Source organism: Onychomys torridus, chromosome 6 (genome assembly GCF_903995425.1).
Source record: "Onychomys torridus chromosome 6, mOncTor1.1, whole genome shotgun sequence".
NCBI lineage: Eukaryota > Metazoa > Chordata > Mammalia > Rodentia > Cricetidae > Onychomys > Onychomys torridus.
In genome coordinates, this window is record NC_050448.1 from 80521157 (window position 1) to 80533534 (window position 12378).

At 43.6% G+C, this 12378-nt stretch overlaps 1 protein-coding gene across 1 annotated transcript; it reads left to right on the forward strand.

Moving 5' to 3' along the window:
• The first annotated feature begins 73 nt into the window (after nucleotides 1-73).
• On the forward strand, nucleotides 74-12029 carry Wdr77 (WD repeat domain 77). Its single transcript, XM_036190623.1, has 10 exons — nucleotides 74-311; nucleotides 550-735; nucleotides 2129-2270; nucleotides 2543-2592; nucleotides 5209-5279; nucleotides 5413-5467; nucleotides 5886-5957; nucleotides 6544-6652; nucleotides 7172-7240; nucleotides 7927-12029. Exons 1-10 carry the CDS (start codon nucleotides 197-199, stop codon nucleotides 8084-8086), a joined length of 1029 nt encoding a protein of 342 aa, XP_036046516.1. The 5' UTR covers nucleotides 74-196; the 3' UTR covers nucleotides 8087-12029.
• The last annotated feature ends 349 nt before the right edge of the window (nucleotides 12030-12378 follow it).

Consider the following 12378-nt stretch of genomic DNA (forward strand, 5'->3'; position numbering starts at 1 on the left):
AAAAAAAAATCTGAACTCCCGCTGCAGGAAGGGCAGGAGGAAAGCGAGCTGGAAGTGTAGACGCAATTCTCGCGAGAAGGAGAGCGTGTCCCTTGGAGAGGGGCGGAGGCGCCGTGGTGCACCACGTGGGGGGGTTCCGCCAGCGCGGAGTCGGTATCGCTTAGCTTGGGTCCGGGTTGGATTTGGAATCGTGGAGATGCGGAAGGAAACCCCAACCCCGCTCGTGCCCCCGGCGGCCCGCGAGTGGAACCTGCCCCCCAATGCGCCCGCCTGCATGGAACGGCAGTTGGAGGCTGCACGGTACCGGTCTGGTGAGCCGAGATTCTGGGCCTGCAAGCCCCTTTACCCAGCCCCGGTACTGACCCTGCCAAGTCCACCCGGCCCCTTGTGCCCTCCAGATCCCCACCAGGCGTTCGGGGGCTGCCCAGCACTGGCCTACAAACCTGATCTCAAATCCAGACCCGGCCGGCGTTGGGTTTTCTGAGGTTACCATAGGAACGAGCCGGGCCTTCCATCTGACACCTTGTAACTTCCTCCTCCCCACGGTAGATGGTTCCCTTCTGCTCGGGGCCTCCAGTCTGAGTGGTCGCTGCTGGGCCGGCTCTCTGTGGTTTTTCAAGGATCCGAATGCGGCCCCCAACGAAGGCTTCTGTTCAGCCGGCGTCCAGACCGAGGCCGGAGTAGCTGACCTCACTTGGGTGGGGGACAAAGGTATCCTAGTGGCATCTGATTCAGGTGAGTCACTCCCTCCCCTGGAATTGAAGATGTAGGTTGGGATTGGAAAAGGAAATGTTCCCCTCTAAGTTTTCAAACTGCTAGGGGGCCAGTGTCCAGTCAATTCACGCAAAAAATTAAGAAATGGATTGCAATCTTCCCTTGGCCCCCAGTCAGCCTAGACCAAAGAGAATGCTGATTTAAGAGGTGGTGCTGAAGACAGTCAGTGCTACTTTTATTCCTATTTATTTGTTTATTTGAGACAGTCTCTCACTATGTAGTCCTGGCTGTCCCAGAAGTCACTAAGTAGACCAGGCTGGCCTTGAACTCACAGGGGTCTTTCCCTTGCTTCTGCCTTCCCTGTGTTGGGATAAAAGACATGTGCCACCATGCCTGGCCTCCTATTTTTACTTTTGTGGGTATTCTGGGAATTGAACCCAGCTACCTTGCTAGGCAACTGAGTGTCAGGCTGAGCAATTATAGGCTTTGGTGTTAAAGGAAAAAAAAAATGAAGTTGGGCTGTGAATCTTAGGCAAGGTAGGGGTGAGTGTGATCAAACTATTGTGTGCATGGACAAATTCTCAAAGAATCAAACATTACATTAAAAATCATATTAAATTAAAATTATATTAAATACAATTTAGAAGTTGATGGGAACTGGGGGTGGGTGCTGCCTATCCCAGCAGAAGCAGGGGGAGCTCTGTGTGTTGTATGCCAGCCTGTTCCACATAGCGAGTTCCAGGCCAGCCAAGGCTACATAAGGAGACCCTGTCTCAAAAAGATTTATTTTGGGTCTGGAAAGATGACCTGGTGGTTACAAATGCTGACTGCTTTTCCAGAGGACCCACGTTGGATTCCCAGCACCCACATTGCCACTAACAACCATTTCTAACTCAAGATGTAGGGTGTGAAAGTTGAAAAGTAGAACATTAGAGATTGGGCCTCTCTGGCAGTGTTGAATGTTAAAGTAGTGCAAGGCATTTTTTTTTTTTTTTTTTTTTCTGAGCAGTCTAATCAAATATTTGTTAATGTCTGAATAACTGGAAAGGGATATTATCATTGAACTGTGCTGTGTAAGGCTTTATCGTTGTCTTCCTGGGAACCAGTCAGTTTCCCAGTGTCCTATCTGTGGGAGCAAAACAATTGATTTTATATCAGTTTCCCTGCCTTTTTCTAGCAGTTTTCCTCACATAGTCATCTGGGCTATTGTTAGGAAAGCATTAAGGTAACTTAAAACCAAATGGCCTGGAAGTTAGCCAAGCCCTTTAATGATGTGGACTTTGCTTTTACAGGAACGACTTTTTGTTATCTAAGTAACAATGCCTGCTTGAGTCCTCGGCATGAGTTACCATCTTGGTCTAACCCAGGCTTGTGCTTCCCTCACCTACACCTCACCCCACTCTATCCTCAACAGGTGCTGTTGAATTGTGGGAACTAGATGAGAATGAAACACTTATTGTCAGCAAGTTCTGCAAGTATGAGCATGATGACATTGTGTCTACTGTCACTGTCCTGAGCTCTGGCACACAAGCTGTCAGTGGTAGCAAAGACTTCTGGTGGGTCCCTGCTTTCATTACTCCCTCTCTAGGCTTCCTGTGGGTATCCTTACTATCCTCTTAACTTCATTGAGTAATGTTTTGGGCTGCTGTTAGAATATAGTGAGTAAAGGCTTGTCTGTTTCCTTAGAGATTTGGTAGTGCATTATAAATAAGACAGCAGGAGTTTAGGAGGCAGATATGGGACATGTTAGTCAAACATGTTCTTGTTTGAGTACATTTTTACATTGATAGTGCAAGTCACAATTCCTGTTTCTTTTTTTGCATTATAGCATCAAAATTTGGGACTTGGCTCAGCAGATGTCACTGAATTCATACCGAGGTAAGTATTCCTTCTTGATTGGTGCCAGCTGTAGTTATCTTTTATTTTCTCCTTTGGGATCTTTGAACTTCGGATAATAATAGCAAGTCTGTGTTCTCTTGGTAGCTTCTCCTTACCCCCTACCTACAGTCAGGTTCCATTATCTGCTACTTATCTGTTTCTCTGTGTTCCTGTTACTGTTGGTTTAACAGCCCTTTGACTACATGGGTGTCTTAGTTACCTGGAAACAACACTATGATTAAGGAAAAAGCATTTAGTTGAAGGCTTGCTTACAGTTTTAATGGGTTAGTCCATGACCGTCATTGTGAGGAGAATGGGGGCAAGCAAGCAGGCATGGTGCTGGAGCAGTAACTAAGCTTACATCCTAATTCACAAGCATGTGGCAGAAAGATAGCAAGTCTGGGCCTGGTGTGGGCTTTTGAAGCTTCAAAGCCCACCCTCAGTGACACACCTCCTCCAAGGCCGCACCTCCCAGTCCTTTCTAAATAGTCCACCAATTAGGAGCCAAACATTTTCTTTTGTTTGTTTGTTTGTTTTTGGTTTTTCGAGACAGGGTTTCTCTGCATAGCGTTGCACCTTTCCTGGAACTCACTTGGTAGTCCAGGCTGGCCTCGAACTCACAGAGATCCACCTGCCTCTGCCTCCCGAGTGCTGGGATTAAAGGCATGTTCCACCACCGCCCGGTGGAGCCAAACATTTTAAACCACAGTGGCCAACAGCCTCTATCATCTTATACTTAGGGTTCATCAGATCCTTTTGAGTCTCCATTTGGTATGTCCCCTTCCTGTCCATTTCTTACATTCCATTTCCCATCAGGCTTTAACAATAGCAGTAGACAGTTTCACTCATCTCTTCACCTGTAATCTTTTACTCTTTCCGTTCTTCATTGGTTTCTTGTAGCCTGCAGATCAAGATTCCATTTTCTTGTCAGCATTCAAGCTTTATTATGACAGTAAGCTGTGTACCAGCTTGGTCCAGACACAGTAGAGCCTTGTTCTCAGAGGATAAGCCCTGGGACTTGTGCATGTGTGTGGATGTGTGCCCGCATATGGATGCCAAAGGTCTATTTTGGAGATATCTACTTTGTTCTTCTAGCCTGATTCTCTCACTAGGACATGGAGCACACAGATGACGGGAGGCTGACCAGCCAGGGAGCAACAGGGTTCACTTGTCTCAGCCTCCCTAGAGCTGAGATTATAAGCAAGTGCCACCATACTTGGCTTTTTACGTGGATTCCAGGGTTGGATTCAGGTCTTCATGCTGGTGTGGGAAGCGCTTTACTGATTGAGCCGTCTTTCCTGCCCAAGACTTAGGAATTTGCACCTCTGTAAAACATTTTTCAGGGCATGTCATTACTTTCTTTAATGTTCTTTCTACTTTGCTTCATTAACATAGCCAGCAATTGACTTTATTGTGGTAGCGGTTCTTCATGGTTTCTGAATTCATGAAGATGGATTCTAGTGAGGCTAGAAGGAAGGACGAGAGTTTAATCCTTAAGACAGAACCATTTGAGGACTCTGGAAGGGCTGCTTACATGACTTCAGTGAGTTCTTCAGCCGCTAGCTAATTTGTAGCAGTAATTTTGTTTTTTTTCCGTGTAGAGCTCCTAAAAGAATTTAAAAGCTATACCCTCCCATACATTTTAACATTGTTAATGAAAAGATTTAAGTAGGCAAGTGAGATGGCTTGGTTGGAGACCTGTGTTTGATCTTTGGATTGGAAGAACAGAACTGATCATTCAAGCTATCCTTGGATCTCCATGTATGTGCTGTGGCACATAGGCACACATACACAATTAATAGATGAATGTTTTTTAAAAATTAGGTAGTTGCCAAGAAGTTAATTCTTTGTCATATTGTTATACATTTTTTTCTAAGCATGTGTTTTTCAGTGTCAGTAACCTACTCATGGAAACTATTTACAAATAGCCTAATGACAAGAACCAATTTGTGTTGTTAGCAGCGTTAGATTTCACTTCCTTTTAGAAAAAGGTCCAGCTTGGTTTATTAATTAAGATAAGCTAATTGGTTGTGTTCTTATGACAACAACCATTTCATTTTCCAGTTTTCACTGTTAGAAACAGAAAGGCAAGTCACAGAGCTGCCCTTGTTATTTGTGGGGTGACTGAGACAGGGTCAGTCCCTTCACTGAGTTCTCCCAGGAGCCCCTTTGCTCTTTGGCTCTTATGAGAGAGAGCCTTAGGTTTTCAGGCTGGAAGGGAAGGTACATGTTCCACCTGTAAAGTGGGAGAAGGGTGATGGGAAAGCACAGGCAGTTCAATCTTAGGGGAAAGCAGATCAGAAAACTCACTTTGCTTAAAATGTAGTTTTTCTTAGAGGTCTGTGTCTCTACTATGGAAACGATGATAGAACTAGTTAGCCTCTTCCTTTGAAACACCCATATTGCTAACTACTCCTCTATTACTAAGATTGTAATTGGACTTCATCATCTCTACCAGTTCATTATTTTCCCTCAGCCTTTCAGGTTTTTTAACTGTCAACTTTTCCCCTCATCGTTGTTTTGATTTATAATCTGTCGTAATAGTTATTAAGTTATATGATGGAAGCAGGCCTACTTCTTAGAGTCTCTTTTCTCTGCCATGTTTCTCCTTTACAGCTCATGCTGGACAGGTCACCTGTGTTGCTGCCTCTCCCCACAAGGACTCTGTGTTTCTTTCATGCAGTGAGGTGAGATCCAGTCACTTCTTTCCAACCACAGCTGAACTTTAATAGGCCCAAATCCTATTAAATCTCCAGTGTGGAGACTGGCCAGCAGCTATTCTTTTGGATTATGGAACTCTTTTTCTGTTCCTTTTCCTAGGACAGTCGAATTTTGCTCTGGGATACCCGCTGTCCTAAGCCAGCATCACAGATGGGTGAGTCTGAGACCAATGATGAGAAAGTAGTAATAGGAACCCTCTTGGAAGAGACTTTGTTTGCCCAGAGTCGGAGCAGAGTTGCCAGGTGCCCACCCTTTGTGACATCATTTTCATTGTCACTGATGTTCTGCTGACTTAGTGCAGTGAGTACCAAGAAGAAGGACTAGCGTCAAACAGAGATAAAGGGCTGGAGTTATTAGTTTTATGCTTCATGCTTTAACTGTATACCCCAAATGACAGGAGACTGATGGATAGGTACAGGTTGTGAGGCTCAGGGATGAGGACAGGCATGATTGCCATTAGCAGTATTTAAGAAACCCAGTGAAAGTGTTCCCAGGACTTTGTGACTTCTTTTGAAAAACTGCTTTTTCTAGGTTGTGGCTTTTGTTTCAAACCTCCCTTTTCTCCTTTCTAGGCTGCAATGCCTCTGGCTACCTTCCTACCTCCTTGGCTTGGCATCCTCAGCAGAGTGAAGTCTTTGTCTTTGGTAAGGCAGCATGACATGCTGACTGGGAATGCGGAGGATGGGAAAATGCTCCCTGCATGGTGTACATGCTCTTGTCAGTACACTTAGGCACTACATGAATTATGCCAGTTTGTTTAGCTTTGGAGAACATATTTTTTTCCTAGTGGGTTTGATTCCTCATTGTTCCAGCTCCCCTATTCTGAGCATGGTTAGTGATGGCATGTGGTAACAGCTTGTAGTTAAAGTAATAACTTTATCCAGTATTTGTCACAGCCACACAGTGACTTACTGATCCTGCCTTGCACGGAAACTGGTGCTTAGTGTAGTAGACTTGTCCATAATTTGAGGCACTAAGATTCATTCACATACACGTCTGGCTGATAACAAAGCCTATGTGGGTTTGTTGTTGTTTTCTCTCTCTCCTAAGACAGGGTCTTTCTGTATAGCTCTGGCTGCCCTGGAACTTGGTATGTAGCCCAGGCTGGCCTTGAACTCAGGGAGATCATCCTGCCTCTGCCTCCTGAATGCTAAGATTAAAGGCATGCTTGACCATGCCCAGCTTGAAGTGTATGTTCTTAACCACTGTAACATGCTGTTTCTTCTACAGGTGATGAGAATGGATCTGTCTCCCTTGTGGACACCAAGAATGCCAGCTGTACCCTCAGTTCAGCTGTGCACTCGCAGTGTGTCACTAGACTGGTATTCTCTCCACACAGGTACTGTTAGTCACCAGGGACCTGGAAGGGATGGGTGGGGACACTGGTGAAGGAGTTGGAATGGAGTGATAAGGGATGTATCTGTTGGCAAAGCATTAGCTGGTTACATTGTTCCTTAGATGGGACAATACTCTAGCTTGGTTTTCCTAAGCTAGTCAATGTAGTCCTTATTAGGGGTTGTATAGGCTGAAATGTCATCTCATTCCTGTTCAGCGCAGCTTGATTAACAATGTAGGCTTCTGGTACCCTGTGATTGAGGAGTCTGATTCCGGGTGATGGCTAATGTAGAGAGGGACCCCTTGGGGGAGTTGGTTGCCAGGATGGTTTCTTTGAGCATGGGCTCTGTTTGGTTTTCCTTGTCTTTCCTTGGAATTGTAATGGCAGCAAGACCTTAACCTGAACTGCCTACCAGGCTGCCTTCTCACCTGGTTCAGTTTACAGTGAGGTTGGGGCTGCCCAGTCAGATTTGGGTTGTGGAATCTGGGCTTTATCTTCTCTTCCCTTTGTGCCCTCTCCTAGTGTTCCCTTTCTGGCCTCTCTCAGTGAAGACTGCTCACTTGCTGTGCTGGATTCAAGCCTTTCTGAGGTGTAAGTTTGAAGTAGAATCCCATTGTCAGGAATCAGGGATCAAGACCAATGGGCAAGCAGGTCTGTTTTCTCTTAAGGAACATGCATGCAGAATTCTTCCTTTGTTGGGTCTGGAAAAATGGCTCAGCGATTGAGACCACTTCCTTTTGTTCCCAGCATCCACATCATTCTGCTCACAGCTATATGCCACTCCATTTAGAAAGCATATGATGCCTCTGGCTTCTGTGGGCATCTGCACTCAGGAGCACATACTCACACATTATTAAAAATAAAAATAAATAGAAGAAAATTCTCAACCACCCCAACCCCCGCCAAGAGTTCTCTCTGTGTCTCTGTGTCTGCAGAGACTGAGCACTGGAAGCAGTCTGATTGTAGGCTAAGTCTAGCTAGCATTCCAGTTTCAGGTAGGGAACCACTTCGGTAGTGTAAAAGGCACTGGATGGAAGACCTAGGTGTACATCTTCCTTTGCTATGATTTCCTGCTTGGTTGTAGATAGATATATCTACTTCCTTGCTCTGCCCACCATTTCTTTAGACTGTATTAGATGATTGAACTTCTGCTGTCTAGTGATGAAATGTTTAAAAAAATGTGTCCTGGGCATGTTAGATTTTCTTTCTGTCTTCTCACTTGGGTTTTTGTCTTTTCTCTTACCACACTCCATCCCCCCCCCCCCCCTTTGTTATAGGTTTAGAAGTCGAGCCCACAGAGACTTCGTGAGAGATGCTACGTGGTCTCCACTCAACCACTCCCTCCTTACCACAGTTGGCTGGGACCATCAAGTCATCCACCATGTTGTGCCCCTAGAGCCTCTCCCAGCCCCTGGACCCGAGAATGTTGTGGAGTAGAATGGATATCAGAAAAACAAACAAACAAACAAACAAAAAACCAAGCCCTCCACCTGCAAGAATCTACTTTCTTGCCCCTGCCTTCTGATTGTGAGAGCACAGGAGCCTTGTAGAGCATGTTTACTCCCTAGTCCTGTGCAGTAAATAGGCAGAGTCTCAGCCTCAGGGAGGCTGCATCCCATAGTGACTAGGAGGAAAAACTTCCTTTATAAATGGATGTATGTGTGAGAGCACATGTGTATGAGTATGTTTGGTAGTTTGGGGTGGGGGAAATTATCCTTCAGCTTTCCCAAAGCAATGTTCTGTATTCCCCACAAAGTGACCAGAGGGTTTTATGCTCCCCAAATCCAAGAATTGGCTATTTTGTTTGGCATATGGAATGTGGATATCCCTAGATTCGTGAGTTCTGCTACTCAGATGGGGTAACTTATTTTTATATAGAGTTTAATTCATTATTATGGAAAATACTTCCATTCACAAAAGTCCAGCCCATTGTACCTTGAGAGGACAGAAAAATACTACAAATCCCTGTTAAGCCGAATCAAATCCATTTTCTGGGTAAATAAATTTGGCTGTTGCAATGTAGTCCTTGCTCACCCTGTACCCTCCTCATTGTTGTGCATGAGAGATATGAGTGTTGTCCGGTCCTAGATTTCACAGCAAGTTTTAGGGATATGGAGCACTTAAAGGTGTTTCAGTGAAGTCAGAAAACTGACTTGGTTTGTTCCAAAGAAATGTTTTGTCATTTTTCCTACCTAAAGATACCCTGAGGCCTGATTGCCCCTGGGCACCTTCCTCTGGAGATAGGAAGTCTAAGTGCTGTATTTGTGGACTCCTGAGATTTGAGATCTAGTATTAGGGAAACTCAGAAATACCGAAACTGGTTATTTTTGCCTCACTTAGGTGAATCACCAGAGTGTCAATCTTCCTGCCCACTCTATTCTACCATCCCAAAGTAGCTAGTCAGGTTAGAAGTCAAACCTTTATTCCTCTTGGTGGTCTAGCCACTCCATTTAGTTCATGATAAATAACTGATTGTATTGGAGCTTAGGATGGCTGGTTATATACTTCAGAGATTTCAATTATAGTTTAGGAAAAAGCACATGAAATGAGCCGCTTGAAGGAATATGGCCTTCCCTTCTATACTTGCTAGTTATGAGGCTCGGTTGTGATTACCCTTGAGTGAAACACTTGAGAATTTGTAGTCATGGTCACCCAGGAGTGGGTGGGAGTACGGGTTTCCATTGCTCGTAAGTTGTGGGGCAAGAATAAGATGGGTAGGTGGAATCACTATGCTGCTCAGAGATAAAGCTTGTGTTTTGTGGTCGTTTAGGGAAGAAGGGCAGGTAGTGCATTTACATGGCTGGTCTCTTGGACTCAAGACTGATGGGGGGGGGACGACAAATAAGACTTAAAAATGAAGGAAAGAAAAGAAAAGAACCAACTATGTTAGTGGCTAAAATGACACTAAAGAGAAACAAGTTGGAAGAACTGTTACTACTTTTCACTATTTAAAAATGAATAGTGGGGTGGATTATAGCACTGCTCTTCAGAGAACCTAAGTTGGATTCCCAGGCTCACAACCACCTGTAACTCCAGATACCTCTGACCTCCAAATTCACCATCACTCACATGCACATAAAAATGTTGAAAGTTTCCTTTTGGGTTTGTATTGATAGAAAGTAGTTCACATTGATTAATGCTTGTCACAGATGTATGAACCTAGTCAAAGCCACAAGTAATGACAGACATAGTTTTTGGATGATTGTGTATTATAAGCAGAGAAGATACTTAAGAATAAAAGACCTGGGAATAATCGGGAATATATGGCTGGAGTTGTGGCAGGTCATTCATTGTTTTGAGAGTATTTCCAGTCCTGCAAGGCCCAGTGACCGTGAACAATGGGGCCATTTTGTTTGTTGAAAAGCATTGTTTTCTTCAGGTTGGTATTACTGTTCAAATGTCTGACAGGAGTGAATGCTTTTCCTCAGTCCTGTTATTCATACTTAGAAATCTGTTAGCCTGACTACTCTTGAACTGCTCACCCTTGGCCCACTAAGGTCTGAGACTTGTTCCTAGAGTGGTTAGTTCTTGGGATGTGAAACACTGAAGGTCTGTATAGTCTCAGGTGACATCAGATATTACTGATTCTTTATGTATCTCACTGTAGAACAGCTGGTCCCTGGTTCTTTAGTAAAGAGCCATGTGGCATTGCTTGTGGCTTACTGTCACAGCTTCAGAATTGCCCAAAGTCAGGGTCAAGAGATTGATCAGTGGTTAGAAGTGCTTGCCATCAATCCTGATGACCTGATTCTGGGACCCACATACTGAAAAGGATAGTATTGACTCTGCAAGTTGTCCTCTGCCCACCTATATGCACATAAATTTAGAAAGTACTCAAACTCAAATTTCTTTGGGCTTCTATATTTTTAGTATATAAGGAAGGACAGGATATTGGGGGAAAGGCCTTATAGTCTAAAACTCACCAACTTCATAGGTCATAACATTGCTGTTTGTAGATGGGAGAGTAAAGTGCTCTGGCTTTTAAAAGGTACTGTATTTGGACAGAATGAATGATGTCTTATTTTCTTGGTGTTTTGATAATTATCTGGCTTAGCTTTGAGTACACCAAGTAAATGTGAATAGAAAAAGACAAGATAACCTTTAGTGTGTGTGTGTGTGTGTGTGTGTGTGTGTGTGTGTGTGTGTGTGTATTGTGAAGGCTTAGAGCATGTAAACAAAGTCCATGTGTGGGAGAAGCTACAGAGCATTTGTATCTAGTCAGCATGTGTAGTGAGCTGCTTATTGCCAATGTGGATACTACTGGGGGAAAAGGTCAGAACCAGTAAATTGCTTCTGTTTGGGAAAGGGTAAGCAAGCCCCCCACCCCAACCCCCTGGTTTCAAACTCTCCAGAACTTCATCTCTAGTCTACACAATACTGTTGGAAAGTAAGCAGGGCAAGTAGACCACTGTTGAATATCCAAACACATTTCCTTATGAGGTTTTCCATGACTGTTGGGCTTTGGACTTCCTATGGAAACATGGATGTTTTAATCTTTACTGTGTGGTAATAGGACAGGGACACCCAAAAGGGGCTAAAAGAGGAATGAGCTTCTGGAAGGGAGGAATAACTGTTAAGTTACATAGAATACAATGCATGGTCCTACAGTCTTAGCTTATGTTTAATGTGGTCTTCCACTTACTGTGGAATCCTTAGTATAAATGATATTCTTGCTGTTCTTTGTGTAAGGAATAGGCTGTCAAAATCCAAAAGCTCAGTAAATAGAGGTTAGTCCCTAACTTACAGTTCTGCTGGAAGCCAGCCAGTATCACTGATTGAAAAATCACTCATAATAGATTTCAGTTACTCCTGTGATGTTAAGAGGGCCAGATTGTAGGCAAGCATTTCATTTTAGAGGCATTGTGCTAAAAGCATTGAGAATTAGTTTCAAATGAAAAATTTCCACTTTGGTAGTAGTTCTCACTTGGGATCTCAGCAATGCAATGAAGATTGTAGCTGAGAATACATTTTATATCTACAAGCTAAATTAGCTTCGGATTCTGCAGTCTACAATTTGTCAGAAATCATGACATTGACCAGGCTTAGAAACATTAAGCTGGGTGTGCCTGTTTTCCCTGGATGTACATTTTCTCATTCTGAAGGCAGGCTTCTTAACTTGTGGATCTGTAGCTTGGAGATAGTCATGGATCCTTCAGTGAAGAGCTCACACCATCAGCCTGGGCTATGAGGGCCTGTTTGAAAAACAAACAAAAGAAACCTGGGACAATTTGCTTAACTTTTAAATCCAGTGTTATAAAAGTCTTTAGTAGTGGCATGCTCTCAAACATGTCAGAATAAAAGACAAGGAACATGAGCTGTGAAAACATTGCTTTATGTGATAATGCACATTTTCTAATAAACATTCAATATGAAGATAAAAGGTAGAAGCCTTCATGCTTAACCAAGTCATCTTTTATAATAAATACTGGGAAACAGCCTTTACAAGATGAGTTAATTGGCTAGAAAATGCCCATTCAGGTCTACTGTGAAACATGGTCAATACTCTGGAATTTTGTATCATTCACACAACTGATTTAAACATGCTTCTGCAATTCCTCCACAATGTCAAAGTTTTTAGTTAAATGCTTTGATCAAACCAAAGAACTTCACATTTGTGTTCCTGCCTTCATCTCCATTAATCTAATGAAATGTGAGAGAGAGCATGCTACCTTGGGGAATTCTTTAGTTACCCAAGTAACTTACATGAGTAAATACCTTTCCCCATAAGA

Coding starts and splice junctions, on each gene's coding strand:
- Wdr77 (XM_036190623.1), top strand. CDS start 197: ATGCGGAAGGAAACCCCAACCCCGCTCGTGCCCCCGGCGGCCCGCGAG. Junction 5,958..6,543: donor GAGTGAAGTCTTTGTCTTTG/GTAAGGCAGCAT, acceptor TTTCTTCTACAG/GTGATGAGAATGGATCTGTC. Junction 7,241..7,926: donor GATTCAAGCCTTTCTGAGGT/GTAAGTTTGAAG, acceptor CCTTTGTTATAG/GTTTAGAAGTCGAGCCCACA.